The sequence below is a fragment of the Lichenostomus cassidix genome, chromosome 28 (assembly GCF_008360975.1).
Source record: "Lichenostomus cassidix isolate B80296 chromosome 28, HeHo_3.0, whole genome shotgun sequence".
In the NCBI taxonomy this organism is placed as follows: Eukaryota; Metazoa; Chordata; class Aves; order Passeriformes; family Meliphagidae; genus Lichenostomus; species Lichenostomus cassidix.
Genome location: NC_139508.1, coordinates 2865599 through 2884974, shown reverse-complemented (window position 1 = coordinate 2884974; position 19376 = coordinate 2865599). Strand labels below are relative to the sequence as shown.

Sequence of the window (19376 nt, the reverse complement as noted above, 5' to 3'; positions counted from 1 at the left end):
CAGGGGCTGAAGATTGGCATGGATTGGAAGGGAATTTAAAGATCATCTCGTCCCAACGCCTGCCGCGGGCAGGGACACCTTCCAGCTTGTCGCAGGTTGTCCCAAGCCGCGTCCGCCCTGCCCTAGGACACTTCCAGGGTGGGGCGGCTGGAGTTTCCCTGGGAATCTCATTCCAAGAATTTGGATTAGAAGCACCTTGGGTTGACCCTGCGGGGGTGAGCGATATCCCGCGGGTGGTCCGGGTGTCCCTATTGTCCCCTGCCCTGCGGAAGGTGTCCCTGCCCATGGCAGAGGTGGCACTGGATGGGCTTTGCGCTCCGTCCCACCCAACCCGTTAAATGACGTCACCATCGGTGACAATGACGTCACCCACACGGTTGCCTTGCCGCACCCCCGCCTGCCCGCCGCCGGAATGGGCGTGGCTTCATGCCGACCCGCCAATAGAAGATGATGTGGGCGTGGCTAAAAGCCCAGCGAGCTCTCCGATTGGCTAAGCCGTGTGTTTTGGCCGCGGCAGGGTGGGCGGGGCGCCAGACGGCGCCCGCTGATTGGCCGGAGTGGGCGGGGCCGGGCGGTGCGGGCGGCGCATGCGCGGAGCCTCCCGTGAAGGTGGCGGCGGCGGCGCGCGCGGGGGGCGGTGTTGTCGGGAGCGCGCACGGTAACGGTGCTCCCCACACCTCCCCCTCCTCCCGCAACGGGGACCGGGGAGGGGCACGAGGGTCTGCGGGCCGTTACCGGCACTGCGGGTGGATCTGGGCGTCCCGTCCGTCCTCTCACTGGGCGAAGCGAGCGGCCCGTCCCTCCCCTCACGGCGCGGTTTGGGGGTCCCCTCAGCAGGGAGGGCTTGGGGCAGCGTGCCCTGTGAGGGGAGCCTTTTGGGGTGCCGTTGCTCCCCTCACCGGCGGGTTTAGCGGCTCCCGTCCCTCACGGGAGAGGCTTCGGCCGTCCCGTCCCTCACAGAGGAGGCTCTGCAAGGCTCCCGTCCCTCACCGTGTCCGGTTTGCAGGCCTGTCCCTCCCCTCACCGAGCGGGCCACCGGGGCTGGCACTCCCCTCAGCGGGGGTGGTTTGTGGGAAGGTGCTGTCCCTCCCCTCACGTGGGGCTCGGGCCCGCTGTCCCCGCTGTCCCCGCTGTCCCCACTGTCCCCACACCGCCTCACGGGGTCCCGCACCGCCTCACCGGGTCCCTCACCGGCACTAACGGCCCCTCGTCCTCCCCTCGCTCCCCCCGCCGCCGCAGGGCCGCGATCCCGGAGCCCCGGGGATCCCAGCACCTGGACCGTGTAAGTACAGCAAGATCTTGTCTCTTATATGTCTTTTTTAAAACCCTTGAGAGGTTCTGAGGCCGCTCGGCTCAGGTTTCTGCTGCGAATCATGGGTGAAAATCGGTATCAAATATGTAGGGAAAGTCGGTCCATCCAGCATGTTTTTAGGGTGTAGTTCCCTGTTTTTAGGATTTGGTCGCAGGAAGCTGTGGGTTGGGCAGGCCCATGGCTGCACTGTTTAATCCCCGATAGTGTTTTCCTTGCCCAACACATTCAGACTCATTTCTGCTCCTGGAATGATGGAATTCTTGAATCTTGGGATGGTTTGGGTTGGAAGGACCTTAAAGCCCATCCAGTCCCATCCCCAGGGCCACCCTCTGCTACCTCAGGTTGCCCCAAGCCTGTCCAGCCTGGCCTTGGACACTTCCAGGGATGGGGCAGCCACAGCTTCCCTGGGCAAGCTGCAGAAAAATGGAATTTAAGACACAAATCTGGAGAACGCTGCAGGGTGATACCACTGCAGTGATCCCGGAGGTAAAACCATAACAGCTGCAATAATATGTTCGATTAAATCCTATGTTTCCTTTAAAAAACACAGACAGAAATGGAGCAAGGTGGGAGATTCCTTTATTCCCTTTTTTTCCTCCTCAGAACGCTCTGGAACTGCCCTTTTCCGGCTGAAGCTCAGCCATGACTGACCAAGAGTTTGTTCTCTGCAAATGGAAGAGGCGTTTGTGGCCGGCCAAGGTAACGAGGAATGAGGAAGTGTTGGTGGCTGTTGCTTGGGAAGGGGTGAAACGGAGCAGGAAGGAAGGGAGAGGTCCCAGCAAACATGTCTGGACTTGAAAAAAAAGCTGATCTCTGGAGATGCCTGCAGTGCTGGAGGAGCTGAGAGGAAAGGTGGAAAGGGAGTTTGGATAAGGTGATAAGGGAATTTGGAGTGATGGGATGGGGGGAATAACTTTCCACTGCCAGAGGGAAGGGTTGGGTGGAATACTGGGGAGAAATTCCTCCCTGTGAGGGGGGTGGAGCCCTGGGATGGGTTTCCCAGAGAAGCTATGGTTGTCCCATCCCTGGAAGGGTCCAAGGCCAGGTTGGATGGGGCTTGGAGCAACCTGGGATAGTGGAAGCTGTCCCTTCCCACCCAATCCATCCTGGAATTTTATCATTCCGTGACCCTAAGGCTGCTCCCAAGGACTATCAAGCCGTTCTCCTAAAAATATTTTGTTGTCATACCTGTTGGTCAAGGATTTTAAATGAAGATTTTTCACTTTTAATACAGGTTTTGTGCAAACCTGGAGCTGCCGGCAGCGATCCTGTTGCCACCTCGAGAAAGATGGGATTTAAAGCTGAAATCCTCGGCTTGGAGAAGCAGTTGAGTATCCTTGTTCCTGTCTTTTGCATTCTCAGGTGTTAACAAAACAATAGAGGAAGAAAGGAATCCTTTTATCTGAAGGTGTCTGTGAGATGGGAACTCGGATCTGCCGGGAGTTTAGGTGTTTAACCCTAACAAGGACGGGCTGGGGGAGAGAATATTTGGGTTTTTTTGCCAGCTGAGAGCAGAGTTGTGGTTGTGGGAGTTTTTTGGGTGCCGATTCCAGTCACCTTTGCTGTGTTCCAGGGTCAGTGTGAGCTCTGCAAACGCCGTTCCCCTGACAGAGGAGCGGATCAAGGCCATCGCCTCCACCCTGGGTGAGGAGGGAGGGGCTCAAAGTGCTATTTTGTGTCTTTTTTGAGTGTAAAATACCCTCTGAAACTCAGCTCCAAATGTGCTACTTTGTGTCTTTTCTGAGGGTAAAATACCCACAGAAATTCAGCCTGGGGGATAAAACTTCTGCACTTCACTTATTTTCTGGCTCATTTTTCCATGAAGTTGGAAAATTGGTTAAAAATTATCTTTTTTTTTTTTTTCGCTGGGGTGATTTGTTGGAGGGGTGGTGAAGAAATGTGTGTTTCCCTCAAAATGAGGCACTTCCAGCTTGGTCTCTGTGTGTCTCTATCCTTTGCTTTGGGAATCGTGGGTGATTTAAGTGTTAAAAAGTGCACCTTAAAATGGGCAACATTTATTATTTCTTCAATAATGTATCTCATGTATGATAGAATAATAAGGATAATTTCATTTACTGAATATTCTTCTTCATCAGAGCAAAAGCAAAGCGTGAGTGAGGCCGTGGAGGAGCTGCAATATCGCTGTTCCCTTAAAATTGCTCTGGATATTCTCCATCAAAGTGACTTAGGCAGTCAAATGCCACCTGCAGAAGGACCAAATTCCGAATTTCCCCCGGAGGACAGTGTGGGATCTGCCCCACCAGCCCCCTCACGCAGCTCCTTGTTGCGCTCTCGCTCCAAAAGGTTGGAACCTGAGGTTGTCAAGAGGAAAAGAAACGCCAAAAATAACTGTGGGCTGAAGGATGATCCCAAACCACGGAGCCGGGGAGGTTCTGTGCCTCCAGAGGGGAGTGGAAAAGCACGTGGAAGTGGGACAAGCCCTTCCAAAGTGCATGGAAGTGGAGCAAGCCCTGCCAGGGCACGTGGGGCTGCAGCAAAACCTTCCAGGTGTGGTGCCAGGGACTCGTGTGTGGCACCAGCCCCTGGCGGTCAGAACTGCCAAAAAACAGAACCAAAATCATCACCCAGACAGGGAAAAGCCCAGCCCAAAATGGTGAATGCAGTCTCCCGGAAGGCAGAGGCAGGGAGAAGTCAGCAAGGGAGGAAAAGAGGATGTAGGGATGATGATCAAACACAGCTGGCTGCTGAGGATGGCTCTCCACCTGTCCCCTCAAAATCCGTCACCGAGGAACCTCCCAGAAAGACAGGAACTCAGCCTGGGAGAGCATTGCTGGATTCCTCCTGTGGAAGTGCCTCAGACGAGTTGGAGAAAAGCATCAGCAGTGAGAGTGAAAGCTTGGCAAAGCAGCTGGATGGAAGGAGAGAGGCGGAGGGTGGAAAACAGCTGGATGGGGCAGGTGTGGCCTCAGGCACAGAGAGGAAATGCAGGAGCCACCCTGGATCCTCACCTGGGCCTTCTGGTGCTTTCCCTCAGCCTCAAGAGGAGGAAAACCAGGATCCCTCACACCTGGCTGGGAGTAAAGCCCCTGACTCTGAGGAGGATGAAGGTGGGCAAATCCCTTGGGGAAGGGAAATCTTCATCCCACATGGGCACTGAGCACTGTTACTCATCTTGGAATATTGCTTTGCTTTTTGGGAAGTGGCTCTCAAGTTGCTGATTAAATTCCTTCTGGTTTCAATTCTGGAAAAGGAGAAATGCTGATCCCTTCAGTGCTGGGGAAAGGCTTGGGTGGTGTTTGGGTTGTCTGGAATTCATTGGGGTTTTCCATGGAAAGGTGTACTCCTGCCCTTTGAGTTAACACTTATTTTCCCTTGCTGCTCTCTGAAAAGCGATTAGATGTTTTTAAATGAGCAGGTGCAGAGTCCTGAAACCAGCCAGGTGTATTGCTGCCCTGTTTCCTCTTTTATCCACATGATCAGGGAATTAGAATTCACTAATTGGGAGTGTGCAGGTGGGACAGACCCTGTATCCCTTCTAGGGTTACCCTCAGGTGTGTCTCACCTGCTCCAAAGCTGATCCTGTCCTAATCCCGGGTTTTTGCTGCTGTTGGCAGGGCTGGAATCCTCTGGGATGTCTTCAAGGAGAGTTTCCTCAGAGAGCTTCCCTCCCCTCTCACCTCTGGCAGATGAAGAGGAGGAATATTTTCCACGTGTTCTGTCCCACCGAGGTGAGACATGGCTGAGGCTCTTCCCCCTCTGTGAGCTCCAGTTTGCCTGCAATCCATGGGGATTCCAGAAGGGAATCCAGCTGTGTCCAGGCTTGGGATAAAATGCAGTTCCTGAGTCCATCAGAAAGGCTTTTTGATGCAGAATGAAATGCAAATCCATGAAACTGGGCAAGGGCCTGGGATTGAAATTCCTGGGTTTCAGTTTAGAACTCCCTGTGCTGCATTTGGGGGTCACTGTGGTTGAAACACGTAAAAGCACTGGAGAAAAACTCCTGGAGTTCCTCCTGGAGAAACAGCCTGGAGGAGGAGAAGAGAGGGGGAGCATCTGCCTTGTTTTATTGATTTTTAGAGAAAAAAATTCCTTTCTTTTTCATGCCAGAGCCCAAATTCTTCGAGGAAGGGATGTTGGTGTGGTGCAAGCTGCGGCGATATCCGTATTGGCCAGCGGTGGTAAGAGCAGCTCCTGCCTCCTCATATCCTGCTGATAAGGAGCAATTCCCAGCTCTGCAGTGACTTTTGCCCTTCCTGGAAATGTTAAAGAGCTTCCAGCAGAAGCATTTCAAAATTTGCAGAAGTAAATTTATGATAAAAACAGACAAAATGTGGTTAATTCTCAGCTGTTTGTACTAGAGCAGAGGATTATCCCAATCCTTTTGTCATGGAGCAAGACTTTGTTCCCAATTTGCAAAAGAAAGGGGATGCTCTTGGTGCACTAAAAATGCTCTCTTGGGGTAACTGGTTGCTCCTTCCACTTGGAATGTTTCATATTTGTGTAATAAAGTTGCACTAATAGGAAAAATTTAAGTGTGGGTTGTACTGGGTGGCATCCGTGAGAAACATCCCTGGATTGGGATTTTAGGATGCTAAATGAGGATTTATCCTCTCTCCAGGTGAAAGCAGTGAAGAGGAAGCACAAAAGGGCCTGTGTGCTCTTCATAGATGGCACCACGAACAAGAAGAAAAAAGGGTAAATGTGGATTTTCATCCCATCCTGAACTTCCAGTCTCTGTTATTCCATGTCCTGCACCCATTTCCTGGTGCAGGGTGAGGACAGTCCCCTCCAGGTTGTTTTGGGAGGGAGGGGCTGGGTCAGATGAGGCTTGCAGGTGCTTTGTCATGCTGCAGGTTGAGGCAGCTCCCAGTCGGTGGTAAGGGCTGAGGAATTGAAAACAAAACCGAAAGAAAAATCCCTGGAATGCAGCCAAAGTTTTACTTGTGCTGCCCGAGCTTTCTGGAAACATTGGGCTGCCTGTAGCTTTGTTCCAAAGCAGGTATTTCTCACTTGTTGAAAGATTCCATAGTTTTAACTTAATCTGGAAACAAAAAAAAAAAAAGGTAAAACTTGTGCTCCTTAATTCCTTGGGAATTGGAATTTTCAGGGGGAAGCAGTAAATAAACAGGGAAATGGGGCAGCTGAGATGCACCCCTGACTGTGTTTCTTTAAAAGTTTCTCAGTGTCTCTGAAGAGCCTGAAGCACTTTGACTGTGAGGAGAAGCAGGAGCTCATAGTGAGTATCCCAGAAATGTGGAACTGCAGCTGTTGGGAAAATGCAGTGGGAAATCCAGGATATAAGGGGCCGGGAGGGAAATATGGGGCTTGACCCCTTCAAAGCCACTTGTCATCCCTGTGACAGCCATAGCAGGAGTTGTTTTCCTGTCATGAACCATTTCTGTCCCCTGCTTGGTGTCCTGGGCTGAAACTCTTCCAGAGCTGCTGGATTTGGGTCAGAAGAGGCTCTTGTTTTGCAGGAAAGAGCCAAGGAGAACTATTCCAAGGAGATTGAGTGGTGCCTCCAGCTGATCCTGGACTATCGGATCCGAGTGGGTAAGGGGGGGCAGCTGACCATGGAATCCTGGAATTCCAGGATGGTTTGGGTGGGAAGGAACTTAAATCCCATCCAGTGCCACCCTGCCATGGGCAGGGACACCTCCCACTATCCCAGATTCCTCCAAGCTCTGTCCAGCCTGGCCTTGGGACACTTCCAGGGATCCAGAGGCAGCTTCTTTGGGGTCTCATCCCAACATCCACCAGGAAAAGGGAACCCCAAACTGTCAGTTTTGATTCCTGGGCTGAGTGGAACTGATCACTGACCCTGTTTTGGGTTTTTAGGTTGTCATTCTTTCACTGGGTCCTTCCTGGAGTATTTTGCTGCTGATATCAGTAAGTGAATCCATCCCTTTTGGAATTTTTCTCTTGGCTGGGTAAATGTAGCTCCAACATTTGCACACGAGTGGCTTTGGCACCACACCCAGAAAGGGGCTGCTGTTAAATTTGCAACATTATTGCAATTAAGGGTTAAATGAAATAAAGTAAATACTGATGGTTCAAGACAATCAGGTCATGGAATCAGAGAATAGTTGGGGTTGTGATTAGTTCCTTATGTTTTCATGTCAGCTCCCTAATATTTGTATATTTTTTTTAAGGCAAATGAAGATTTTGGTGGTGACTCTTTGGTAGGGAAGGAAGAAAAGCTTCTCTCAGCAGTAAAATTCCTTATTTTCTATCGATACAGACATGAAAACTCTTTGTACATTTAAGTATAAATGCCTGTGGTCTCTCTTTCAGGCTACCCAGTCAGGAAAGAGGGATACCAGAGTGTGGTCCAGATGGCATTCCCAAACACAGAGGAGCCAAGTCCTGGAGAATCTTGCTCAGACACTTCCCCCCAAAAACCCCCGAGGAAACTCCTCCCTGACAGGACCAGAGCTGCCAGGGACAGGGAGAACAAGAAGCTGGTGGAGTTCATAGTGAAGACAAAAGGGGCTGAAGAACACCTCTTGGGCATCTTGAAAAGCGGGAAACAATCCCGCTGGCTGAAGAAATTCCTGAATTCCAGCCGCTACATGACCTGTGTGGAGACATACCTGGAGGATGAGGAGCAGCTGGACCTGGTGGTTGGCTACCTGAAGGAGGTGTACAGGGAGATGGACACCAAGAACCTGCACCAGATCCTGGGGGATGGCATCAGATTCATCTCAGATGTGCTTTTACCTGAGGTGAGGGAGCGTGAAATGGAGGGGAAATGAGCTCTGAAGTGATAAATCACACTAATTATCGTTGTTTATTCCTTTGGAATGACGTGGGGAGAGTTCCCAGAACTGAGCCAGGCAGGAATATTCACCCCTGCCCACAGCCTGAGTCACTGAAATGCTGATTTTTAAGCACAGAAAAGAGAAGCTTTAGGTAGTTTGTTGTTTTTAAAGGCAGACTGATCGTTTCCTGATGTGTTTTAATTACTTCTGAAATGCTTCAAAGCTTTGTTTTGGGGTTTTTATTTTAATTTGGCAAATTCTCATCCTTTGTGAGTGTCCAGGTGGGGGGTGCTGTGTTGGCTGTTTTGACAATTGTTGTAGTTAACTTGTATCCTTCCCAGGAATTTTCCCAGGAGAATGTTAACTCATGTAGAAACAAAATTACTGTGAAGAATATTTTAATCCGAGGATAAAAACACTCCCCTGGGGATGATACAGAGCAAGTTTATATTATTTATTTAAGAATTTTGGGCACACAACAAGCAGTATCATCCAAGTTTTCCAAGTGATTCAGGGACCCTTTTCTCAAAACTTGCTCAGCTGAGGCAATTTCAAATCCCTGGCTGTGGTTTAGTTTTGTTTATTGATTATTATTGTCATTTATTCAATGCTTTTCTAGGCCATCATCTGTGCCATTGCTGCCGTGGATGACATCGATTATGAGAAGGCAGAAGAGAAATACATTAAAGGACCACCTGTCAGCAAAAGGTAGCTTTGTTTTCAGTATTTTCCAAGGTTTTTTACTCCTTTACTGTTGGTACAGAAAAGGTTTGAGGTAAGGGCAGGAGAGCTCAGTGTCCTCCCTCTTGTGAGGGACAAAGGATTAAACATTAAAAATGTTTTGGCTAAGTTAAAAAAAAAAAGTGCAGGTTATCTAATCTGGAAAATAATATTTTTTTAAAATTTATTATTTAAACAAATGAAATTCTTTTCTTTCCAGAGAGAGGGAGTTATTTGATGAGCAAGTCCTGGGAAGCAAAAAGCTCAAGACGGAGCCGGAGCCTGCGGAGAGCTGAGGAGCAGCCGGGGCTGCCCCGGGGCCAGGTGTAAATAACCAGTGGTGTTTTGTATACAGTGTGGCATTCTTTGTAAAGTCTGTGTGTATATCCCCAAATATTCTGCTCCCAGGTGGGACCCAGCTGGGTCTCAGCTCTTGCTGCTTCTCGTGGCCTCAACCGTGTTCAGTCGCCTGCGATGTTTCGGATCTGCCAGATCCTCATCCATCAGTGCCCTCCTGGGGGGCTGGCAGAGACCCCCAGTGCTGTGCAGAGCTTCCCTGCTGCTACACCAAATTCCACGTGGATTCTTTCAGCCAGGAAGGGCTCTTGCCCTGGTTTTGTGGCCTGCTGGCCTCGCTGCTCCTGGGAAAACCAGGGGGTTCCTGGCAGGAAACACTCCCAGGGGTTCACTCTTCCTGCTTCGCATGTCGCCAAGTGGGGGAAAACAGATTGGTGCCCTGAGCTGCACCCTGGATCACAAGGCTTTGGGTTTTTGTTTTGGTATGACAAGGAAAATTCCATGGGGAGGGAATTCAGGTGCTTAAAAACAAAAGCATTCTCTTTTCCTATAACGGTGAATCACAGGAATGCTGGTTTATTGCCTCTTTTGAGGCTGTGAATTTAATTGTCTCTTTCTCATCTAAATTCCCAATTTAATCCTGCCCAGCTCCCTGCCCACCTTTGCTGCAGCTGCAGCACATGGAAGCAGTGTCACCAAGAACTAATTAATGATGAATAATGATAAATGATACATAAAACCCCCTGATTAGGGTTTCTCTATGATAATGAAATGTGATCTCCTTGCTTGTCCAGTAAAACCCAAGATGATTTGAAATGAAGAAGTTTAAATTGGGATCCAGATGTCTATCATGGCTGTAGTAATTATCTGAATATATTTTAATTACACTTTTAATTGCTCTGTGCTCTCTAATGAGTTTCACCATGGAATCCTCATTCCTGTTATCTCAAGTACCTCAATTATAGGAACAGACCAGGAAGTGAAGGTTTTATTAAAACTTGTGAGGAGGGATAATGAGTTTTATGGGACAGTATAAAAAATTAATGGTGGAGTTAACTCAGAGCTGTGAGTGGCACTTTCCCTTTGGCAGTGAGAAGTTGGGGAGGAATTTCCTGTCCCTGCTCCTGGTGCTCTGAGGCAATTTGAGGATGGGGAATCAACTTCCCCTTCCTTTACATTACCCCAAATTCCACTCTCAATCTAAATTCCTCAAGTGCTGTACAGATTTTCTCCACCACTGCACAGAAGCACAACCACCTCACCTCACCTTCACTGCAGCTGTGGAATCCTGGGATGGTTTGGGTTTTTAGGGACCTTAAACTCCATCCAGGGGCAGAGACACCTTCCCCTATCCCAGGTTGCTCCAAGCCCTGTCCAGCCTGGCCTTGAACACTTCCAGGGCTAATCCTGACTTTGTACCACCCTGTTCAGTGCTGCCCAAAGGTCACTCACTGGTACTGGACACCAGCCTCGGCCTCACCATGTACACATCATGTGGACTTAATAAAGTGGGATGAAGTGAATCATCAAAGATTTGCTGCTTTTGTTTAATTATTTTCATCTCTGGTGGGTGGTGCTCGGGTAGGTGCTTCCATGCTGGTTTTAAAGCAGGTGAAAATTATTTTTATACATCAGATAAACTTGTAATATCCTGTCTCGGTGTCTCAGTTTCACATTATTAATCACTGGAAAATAAATGTACATTATTTAAAACGGGCTGGCACACACCATATCTGCTTGGGGATTGTCCATTGTTAATTAATCCATAGTCCCTCAGCTTCGTCCTCAACACTCTGTTCAACCACTAATTTATCATTAATTCATACTTTAATATTTGAATTTAATAATATTTATAATTAATCCAGTGTTGCATCCCAATCTGCTTCATACCTCCCTGCCTTTGTGTGTGTGTTTACAGGATATTAAAATGATCAGGCACAGAGTCTGGGATGACGATTCCCGGTGTCGCGGGGTGTTTTGGGCTGAAAACAGCATTTATGCAACCCCAGTCCCCGCAGGAAAAAAAGCTTCTGCCGAAACCCGGGATCGAACCAGGGACCTTTAGATCTTCAGTCTAACGCTCTCCCAACTGAGCTATTTCGGCTGCACGACCGCGCTCCGCCCCCCCCGCCCGTCACCGCCCGTGGCGCCGCGCCGGCTGGGGGGACACGGGGAACACGTGGAGGGACACTGGGGAACGCGCGGGGACACGCGACACGGGGCGGGATACGGGACACGGGCACACCGACACGGGACAGGCGCGACACGGGGATGGGCGCGACACACGACAGGCGGGACAGGGGGACCGGGAGGAAAAGGCGCAGCGCGGTCTCTGTGGCGCAATCGGTTAGCGCGTTCGGCTGTTAACCGAAAGGTTGGTGGTTCGAGCCCACCCAGGGACGGTCGCTCCTTATTTTCCTGCGCGGCCGCGGCTCCGCAGGCCCGGAACGGGACGGTTCGGCCGCGATCCCGCGGCAGTCCCGGGATGGCCCCGGGGCAGGTTCCGCCCGGCGGGGACGGTTTTGCCGCAGGCCGGGGCGGGGCCGGTGGATTCCTCCGGAACTCGGCGGCAGGACCGCGTTTCCCGCCGGAGCGCTGAGGCGGTGCCGCGCCGGGCCCTTTAGCGGGTGCACCGCGCCCAGAGGTTGCGTGAAGGGCTGCGGAGAGATGGCGGCGCTGGGCCGTGAGCGGGCCGGGAACGGGAACGGGGCTGGGAACGGGCCAGGGGCGGGATGGAGAGAGGGACGGCACGGGGACAGGGACCAGACGGGGACAGGGACCTGTTCGGGGACCGGGACAAACTGCCTTCCGCGCAGTGACTGACCGGCAGGGAGCCCTGAGGGGACACCGGGCCGTTCCCGTGCTCCCGGCCGGGCTGAGCTCTCCCGTCCTCTCTTGCAGGTCTCCGGCTCCCCGCGCACGGTGTGCTGGGCTGGCGGTGAGCGCCGGGGCTGGGGGGGCTGGGGCGGTGGGACAGCGGGGCTGGAGGGGTCACCGGGGTGGTGACAGCTCTGGGGTGGTGACAGCTCTGACCCCGGGGCTGGGGGTGACGGGATGAGGTGACCCCAGAGCCGCGGCTGAGCGGCTCCCCGAGCTGTGGGGTGGGCTGGGGGATCAGTGGGGTTCTCCTCCGTGTCTGGGTTTTGCGGAGGACTCACTGCCCCGTTTTGCTCTCCTGGGAGGGCTCTAGTCCGTGGCGGCGGCTGAGTCACCTTGTCACCTGTTGCGGGGTCTTTCTGTCCCCCAGGCCCGGTGCGGTGAGTCCCGTGCACGCTCAGCTGCTCCATCAGATGCCGGTGGCTGATCATGCTGACAGGTAACAGCTCCTGCCCTGGGGACAGGGAACGCAGGTTGTGTCACCATTCCCGCGGGTTTGGGTCCCAGTGACACCTCCTGTCAGGCGTGTCCTGTTAAAATCCAGGGAGTTGACCATAGAATCCTGGAATTCCAGCTCTGTGAGCCCTGGGGATGAGCAGCTGGGGTCCCTTTGTAGTTGGGGTACATCCAAGGGGCTCTGCCTGAGCACCAAACCCACACTGGGGACAATCCTCCCCTACAAACCCAGTGGCAGCAGAGAGGGATTGTCCTTCCTCAGGGAATCACAGCCCCTCGGGATAAAGACTGATTCTGCAGGGAAATAACTGGAGAGTGATTGCCCTGTGCTGTTCCTTCCAGCTCTGCCCAGCTCCAGAAGAGCTCTGCTGTTGTCCCAAGGAAATCCTATGTCCCCAGCAGCCGTGGCGAGTATGTCATCGCCAAGCTCGATGACCTGGTCAACTGGGCACGGCGGGTGAGTCCAGAGCCACCGTGCTCCCCTGGGATCCAGGGACAGAGGGAGACACATCAGAGGCACCTCCTGCTCGGGATAAAAATAGGCTCAGAGCTCCCGTGGCCGAGTTCTGTGGCCAGAGGGTGACATTTGGGGTCTAGTGACACAGCAGGAGAGAGGCTGAAGGTGCTGAGGGTGTGTGGGGAGTCTGGACTGCCCTTTGGGCACCAGCAAAAGGCACTTTCTGGAGTTGTCCCTGCTGCAAGCAGCTGCTCTGCTTGTAGGGAAGGTGACACGAGTGACAGTGCTCTGGGTTTGCTGTGCTCTGCCTCAGCTGGGCTGTCCCTTCTTCCATCACCGCTGTCCCTTCTCCACTGTCCCTGAGCTGTCCCTTCTCCAGGCCCTGAGCTGTCCCTTCTCTGCTGTCCCTGTGTGGCTCTGAGGTGGCTTTAGCAGTGTCAGAGGCACAGAGGAGCAGCTCTGGCCACATCCAGCTCTCCCTGTATCCCCTTCCCCAGAACTGTGGGTTTTGCTCCCCACCCCTTGAGCTTTCCCTTTCCCCCTGATGGCCTCTTACCCCGTGAGTCACCACGCTGTCCCTGAGCTCCTGCCTGTCCCCTGTGTCCCCACAGAGCTCCCTGTGGCCCATGACCTTCGGGCTGGCCTGCTGTGCCGTGGAGATGATGCACATGGCAGCCCCTCGCTACGACATGGATCGTTTTGGGGTCGTGTTCCGGGCCAGCCCCCGCCAGGCTGACGTCATGATCGTGGCAGGGACCCTGACCAACAAAATGGCCCCGGCGCTGCGCAAGGTACTGGGGACAGTGGGGACCTGGGGCACAGCGGGGTGAGGTGGGAATCATCCCAAATATCCCTGTTCTGCAGGTCTATGACCAGATGCCGGAGCCTCGTTACGTGGTGTCGATGGGGAGGTGAGTGCTGGGATGTCCTCGGTGCCTTGGGAGGAGTTCTGTGCTTGTTTGTGTTTCCAAGTTCTTTATGAGGCTTTGTAGAGCAGAGCAGAAAGGCTCCTTCTGGGAATGATTTGTGGGAATGCTCCCAGGGGGTTTGCAGCTGCCAGAGTCCAGGGACTTGTGTATGTCCAGAATCTCAGAGTTTGCTTTTGGCTTTCAAAATGCTTCTGCTGTGCAGTGTGGATCTGCTCCATGGGGGGACTCGGTTGGAATCTGCTCCATGAGGGGGCCTTGGTTGGATTCCCTGGTCTCAGGAGTCTTTTCCAACCCAAATGATTCTGTGATTCTCACAACTTGCTCCTTCCCCCCACTGAGGCCAAGGATGGCCAGTCCAGGCTGGAACAGGACAGATTTTGGAAAAGCTCTGAGGCAAAACAAAAGGTTTTGTAGCAGAGAGGAAGGGCTGTGAAATCTGCTTTGTGAGGGTGATGGGAACAGTTCAGCTGGGTTGGATTCAGCTAAAAACGTGCCAGGCAGGGCTCGTGATGGGGCTGAAGGACCATGGTGTCACCTGCGAGTCACTCCCTGTGAGCTCTGCTGGTGACCCCTGGTGCTGGCAGTGCCCACCTACCCAGGGCCACCTTCCCTTGGTGCCCTGCTCACCCTCCTGAGTTGACACTGTCCCTGTCCCTGTCCTGCAGCTGTGCCAATGGCGGGGGCTACTACCACTACTCCTACTCTGTGGTGAGGGGCTGCGACCGCATCGTGCCCGTGGACATCTACGTGCCAGGTACACGGGGCAGCTCCACCTGGGAGCAGGGCAGGGAGAGGGAAATTCCCTCAGTTTGGGCAGAATTTGGTATAGGTTTGAAAGGTTTTCCTGTTTCAGTGGTGGGGAAGCTGCAGCAGCTGCAGGGATTGTGGGGTGGGGAATGTTGTACCAGTGGTGGCATCAGCAGTGGTGTGGGAGGTGGGTTTGGATACTCCTGGTCTGAAATCAAAGAATTCCTGTGTTTGATAAAGATATTCTTGATAAACACCGCTAATTTAGTTTCTTTACACTCCTGCCACAAAGCCAGAGGGAAGTAAGCTTTGGGATAAATCCTGGGGTTGGCATTTCTGCTCGTTCCAGCTCCCTGCATGTCCCAGCCCTGTGATCTTCCTTCTTCCTCCCTTCTTCCCTTCTCCCCCCTCTCAGGTTGCCCACCCACAGCTGAGGCTTTGCTCTATGGGATCCTGCAGCTCCAGAGGAAAATCAAGCGGGAGAGGAGGATGCAGATCTGGTACAGGAAATAGCCTTTATTTATGTCCCCACTCACTGCCCCCGGGCACTGCTCACATTTACGCACAAATCCGGGTCCTCACGCGCCTTCCAATAAAACTCTACCTGGTCTAGGTGCTTTTCTGTCTTTAATAAACCCCTCTGATCTGAGGGGTTGGAAAAATTGTGATATAAAGGCCATGCCAGAACTGGTTTTTTATAGCTTTGTTGGGAAGTTTTGAGACCAACACATGTCCAGGTGATCCCTGAGCCCTCCCTGAGCTCATCCCTTACTCACCACCTGCACCTTATTGATAATTCTTACACAGGGTCTAATAAATCTGTAATATTTATTGTGTGGACAGGGGCCAGAAATTAATGCTGTCTCTGTAACTAGTAAAATATTGATGCTTAAAATCAGAATGCGATTAGTAAAACTGAATGTAGAGCTCCTTTAGCAGGGTAGAGATAAAGCAGCCTGTCCTGGTTGCATCCAGGAGTCTGGGATGAGGAATGGTCATGCCTGAGGGACAAACACACTTTGGAAAGACAAATAAATCACTCGGGAGCAGCAGTTTGGGTATTTAATTCCTTTTAATGGACTTTGTCCCTTCCGGGGAGAGAGGAAACATTTATTGAGCTGTGAGGGGGTGTTGGGGTCAGGATTTGCTGCTGTGGGGTTTGGCCAGAGGTTTTGGGAAAATTCCCTGTGGAGTTGCTTCAGGAAAAGCTGAAATGCCTCAGACTGCCCCATTTCTCCCACCTGGTTTGGATTATTTGGCTCTTGTGGGAAACCACCCTGTGATTCCTCAAAATGATGCTGTTTTTAGAGGAAACGGCTGGTTGTGGAACCCCTTTGACCGAAGGCTCCAAACCACAGTCTGAAATTCCAGCTTAATTGAGAATTTCAAGTCTTGAAGGCACAGAGCAGGGTGGGATCTTCTTCCACAGAGCCCACAGGACCCCTCCAGAGCAGGGGGCTCCTGGGGCAGGGAGTTTCCTGTCCTTTCTCCCCTCTGGAATCCAGCACTTCCATCCCAATCCTCCACCCATCTCCGGATGAATCAGCTTCCATCTCTCTCTCTTGGGGCCACGAAAGGAGATCAGAGCTTTTTTCCTCCTCCCATGCCCAGCCCCTGCTTTGCCCATCAGTGTTTGAGGACAGTGGGGGTGATCATCCTGGGGTGGGAGTAGTAGCGGCACTCGCGGGGCGGCTGCAGCTCCATCACCCTCGTGCTGATGTTCTCCCTCCTGAACCCTGCCTGCACCAGCGGCCCCACCTGGGTCTCCTGCGGGAGAGGAGGGGTGGGAACATCCAGGTGTGAAAGGGGACAGGGGACAGCACCAGCAGCTGCAGGCAGCGACCCCACCTGGGTCCTTTCCAACCCACAGAGTGCTCATCCCATCCCACAGTGCCGAGCAGGGGCTTTGTGGAGGGAAAAAACTCACCTCAAACATCTTCTCGATGTCGCTGTAGCTGGTCTTGAGCAGCTCCCCCCACGAGGTCAGGTTGCAGTAGGTGAGGACTCCTCCGGGCCGCAGCAGGCGGAAGGCGTGGCCCTGTCCCGGGAATGCAGGGAGCCGGGTCAGCTCCCCCTGCCCAGCTCCCCCTGCCCAGCTCCCCCTGCCCGTCTCCCCCTGCTCAGCTCCCCCTGCCCAGCTCCCCCTGCCCAGCTCCGGGCCCCAACACCCCCTCCAAGCTCCAGCTCCTCCCCGAGGTGTTACCTTGATGAAGTTGAACTGATGTGTGTGCCAGGTGTCCTCTGACAGTGGGTAGGTGTCATACAGGATCCCTGCCGGGAACACGGGGGGCTGTTAGTTAGCTGGGACAGACCCTGAGGGGCTCATGTATCCCAGGAAAATCCCCCTTCATGGCCTGAAATCCCTATTTCAATTTGCCCCCATGTCTCTGACCCCTGGAGGGCAGTGATGTGCTGCTCCCCAGGATAAAGGATCCATCCCTCAGGACAAGGATTCACCCCCCAGGACAAGGATCCACCCCCCAGGACAAGGATCCCAGAGACACCAGCTGTGCCCTGTCCCTATCCCCATTGGAGGATGTGGGCTCCACCTGCACCCTGGTCAAATTGCTCCCCCTTTCCATGGTTCAGGGATGTCCTGGGATGCCCTGGGCTCTGCTGTACCCCCCTCTGCCATGGTGACCCCACCCCATCCCCTCCCTGTCCCGCTGTTGGTGTCTCACCACTGAAGTGCCCGTCAGGCAGCGTTGGCACCACGTCCTCCCACAGCCCCTTCAGGGGCACCACCTGTGCATGGGGGCAGAGGGGTGAGCTGAGGGGTCACAGAGGTCACAGACACCCCCAGCCCCGGCACAGCCCACCCTGGCCCTGACCTTGTGTGGCTGTGCCTTAGCCCACTGCTCCAGGCGCCGGAAAACGCCCTCGTTGCACTCGATGATCCAGTGCTCCTCGATGTCGAATTCCTGCACCTTGGAGGCAGCGATGGCCATCCCGAATCCCACCTCGAGCACACGGCCGCCTGCAGGTGGAACCCAGCACACACAGCTCTGGGTTTTGTCCACCTCAAAGCACTCCAGCCCCGAATTCTGACCCATTCTTTCCCCAGTTTGGGTTTTTTCTGTGCGGGTTGGAAGCACGTGGCACTGCCGGCACTGGGGGAAGAAGCTGGAAGCAGCCCCATGTCCCTGTCACCTGCCACCCCCCACAGCAGCCCTATGCCCTCACAAAACCCACCCAGGTGATCCCAGCGGTCCCTCAGAGGCACTGCTAAACCCTCCCTGTGCCAGGGAAACAGCCCCAAAAATGGCAGGTCCTGAACAGACAGTGGCTGCACCCCTCCCCACGACCCCATCCCCTTTCAGGAATGTGTCACCCTGACACAAGAGCCCCTGTCACTGATTGAGGGACACATGAAGCAGGGTCCCCCTGCACAACTCCCCCCATATGAGCTGGGGAAGCTGCACCCCTGGCACATCCCCGAGCCCACAGGGTCCCCGTTACCCTTCGACGCGGCCACGGTGGCCAGCGAGTGCATGTAGGGAGTCTCCCAGCGCTCCATCACCGGCTTGCCCAGGATCTCCAGGTGGGCATCGGGCTCATCGTAGCCAGCCGTGGCTTCCCTCCAGGCTGCCCTGCAGTCCTCTCCCTCGGCGAAGATCGGCCCTGCTGCTGCTCCAGAGCTCATGGCTGCAGGAGGAAAGTCCAGCTGGACAGGCTGAGACGTGCCAGGGGAGGGAAAGAAAGGGCCACTGGGCTCTTGGCCGGCTTTAAATAGTCCAGCTGGAAAGTGCTGAGTGTGCACAGCCGGCTGGGGCCCCTCCAGGGATTGGGAGCCCTTATCGGGATTGGGAGCCCTTATCGGGAACAGGGCACCACGGGGCAGGCCTGGGCTGCCAGGCCTGAGTGGTCACACATGGCCTGGGGTCACTGGGGTGTTCTGGGGGTGCAGAGGGTGTCTCTGCTCCCGGTGGCACTGTCTGTGCGTGGGGGGAGTGGGAATGACCAGCACTCCGGGCTGGATGGGGATGGGGGACACATGGAGGAAGGGGTTTTCCCTGTGCGTGGTGCTGTGTCCCACTCTGTCCCACACTGTGTGTCACTCTCCGGGACTGCACATGGGGCTGTGCCACACTCTAGGCCACGCACAGCCCTGTGTCACACTGTCCCCTGCAGCAGGACCACGCACGGTGCCAGACCCACTGCACAGCACACCCGGGCCATGCACAGCGCTGTGTGACAGCAATGCCCCACACGCCTAGAGCACAGCCGGGCTGCACCGTAAGGGCCGCAGGGAGGGTCCCGGGGGGCTGCGGGGGTGCTGAGCCTGGTGGGGACCCTGCAGGTGGGCAACGGGACCTCGCAGGTGGGCAGTGGAGCCCCGCGGATAAACGGTAGGACCCTGCGGACCCCACGGGTGGGCAGTGGGATCCCGGGGGTGGATGGTAAGTCCCTGAGGGTGGGCGGTCGGACCCCGCAGACCCCGGGGGTGGGCGATAGGCTCCCGGGGATGGGCAGTAGGACCCGGCGGGCCGCACGGGTGGGCAGTGGGACCCTAGGAGTGGGCAGTGGGACCCCGGGGATGGGCGATAGGACCCTTGCAGTGGGCAGTGGGACTCCGGAGATGGGCGATAGGACCCTAGGAGTGGGCAGTGGGACCCTCAGGGGTGGGCGATAGGACCCCACGGGTGGGCGATAGGACCCCCGGGGGTGGGCGATAGGACCCCAGGGGTGGGCGATAGGACCTCCGGGGATGGGCAGTGGGACCCTAGGAGTGGGCAGTGGGACCCTGGGGATGGGCGATAGGACCCCAGGGGTGGGCAGTGGGACCCTGGGGATGGGCGATAGGACCCCAGGGGAGGGCGATAGGACCCCAGGGGTGGGCGATAGGACCCCCAGGGGTG

General features: G+C 54.3%; 3 protein-coding genes and 2 non-coding genes across 8 annotated transcripts; 3 read left to right on the top strand and 2 right to left on the bottom strand.

The window, feature by feature from the left end:
- The first annotated feature begins 557 nt into the window (after positions 1-557).
- Positions 558-10582, top strand: PWWP3A (PWWP domain containing 3A, DNA repair factor). Of its 3 annotated transcripts, XM_085040600.1 has the most exons (15): positions 558-658; positions 1240-1282; positions 1916-2011; positions 2547-2638; positions 2886-2956; positions 3409-4380; positions 4888-5001; positions 5381-5451; positions 5892-5968; positions 6449-6509; positions 6751-6826; positions 7112-7162; positions 7568-7998; positions 8654-8742; positions 8975-10582. In XM_085040600.1, exons 3-15 carry the CDS (start codon positions 1955-1957, stop codon positions 9048-9050), a joined length of 2238 nt encoding a protein of 745 aa, XP_084896726.1. In that variant the 5' UTR covers positions 558-658; positions 1240-1282; positions 1916-1954; the 3' UTR covers positions 9051-10582. The 3 variants fall into 3 exon arrangements, with proteins under 3 accessions (XP_084896726.1, XP_084896725.1, XP_084896727.1); XM_085040599.1 differs by lacking the exon at positions 558-658 and having other exon boundaries at positions 1145-1282; XM_085040601.1 differs by lacking the exons at positions 558-658; positions 7112-7162 and having other exon boundaries at positions 1145-1282.
- Positions 10583-11082: 500 nt separating this feature from the next.
- On the bottom strand, positions 11083-11155 carry TRNAF-GAA (transfer RNA phenylalanine (anticodon GAA)). The gene has a single exon. It is a non-coding gene; the product is annotated as a tRNA-Phe (tRNA).
- A 224-nt stretch (positions 11156-11379) lies between these two features.
- TRNAN-GUU (transfer RNA asparagine (anticodon GUU)) lies at positions 11380-11453 on the top strand. Its single transcript has one exon. It is a non-coding gene; the product is annotated as a tRNA-Asn (tRNA).
- A 155-nt stretch (positions 11454-11608) lies between these two features.
- On the top strand, positions 11609-15129 carry NDUFS7 (NADH:ubiquinone oxidoreductase core subunit S7). 2 transcript variants are annotated; one of them, XM_085040613.1, is made up of 8 exons: positions 11609-11734; positions 11953-11989; positions 12299-12367; positions 12727-12841; positions 13453-13632; positions 13706-13752; positions 14436-14524; positions 14933-15129. In XM_085040613.1, exons 1-8 carry the CDS (start codon positions 11719-11721, stop codon positions 15028-15030), a joined length of 651 nt encoding a protein of 216 aa, XP_084896739.1. In that variant the 5' UTR covers positions 11609-11718; the 3' UTR covers positions 15031-15129. The 2 variants fall into 2 exon arrangements, with proteins under 2 accessions (XP_084896739.1, XP_084896738.1); XM_085040612.1 differs by having other exon boundaries at positions 11953-11990; positions 12282-12367.
- Positions 15130-15570: 441 nt separating this feature from the next.
- On the bottom strand, positions 15571-18162 carry GAMT (guanidinoacetate N-methyltransferase). The gene is made up of 6 exons (XM_085040630.1): positions 17977-18162; positions 17349-17494; positions 17199-17262; positions 16721-16788; positions 16445-16555; positions 15571-16284 (listed from the first exon to the last, which is right to left on the bottom strand). The coding sequence occupies exons 1-6, from the start codon at positions 18158-18160 to the stop codon at positions 16144-16146; spliced, it is 714 nt and encodes a 237-aa protein (XP_084896756.1). The 5' UTR covers positions 18161-18162; the 3' UTR covers positions 15571-16143.
- Positions 18163-19376: the final 1214 nt, after the last annotated feature.

Excerpts from the sequence above, each read along its gene's own strand:
- PWWP3A (XM_085040600.1), top strand. The coding sequence starts at position 1,955 with ATGACTGACCAAGAGTTTGTTCTCTGCAAATGGAAGAGGCGTTTGTGG. Across the intron at positions 2,639-2,885 it reads ATCCTCGGCTTGGAGAAGCA|GGTCAGTGTGAGCTCTGCAA; the intron begins GTTGAGTATCCT and ends GCTGTGTTCCAG. Across the intron at positions 6,827-7,111 it reads GGACTATCGGATCCGAGTGG|GTTGTCATTCTTTCACTGGG; the intron begins GTAAGGGGGGGC and ends TTGGGTTTTTAG.
- NDUFS7 (XM_085040612.1), top strand. Across the intron at positions 11,991-12,281 it reads ACGGTGTGCTGGGCTGGCGG|GTCTTTCTGTCCCCCAGGCC; the intron begins TGAGCGCCGGGG and ends ACCTGTTGCGGG. Across the intron at positions 12,842-13,452 it reads TGGTCAACTGGGCACGGCGG|AGCTCCCTGTGGCCCATGAC; the intron begins GTGAGTCCAGAG and ends GTGTCCCCACAG.
- GAMT (XM_085040630.1), bottom strand. The coding sequence starts at position 18,160 with ATGAGCTCTGGAGCAGCAGCAGGGCCGATCTTCGCCGAGGGAGAGGAC. Across the intron at positions 16,789-17,198 it reads GCCTGACGGGCACTTCAGTG|GGATCCTGTATGACACCTAC; the intron begins GTGAGACACCAA and ends TGTTCCCGGCAG. Across the intron at positions 16,556-16,720 it reads ATCAGTTCAACTTCATCAAG|GGCCACGCCTTCCGCCTGCT; the intron begins GTAACACCTCGG and ends TTCCCGGGACAG.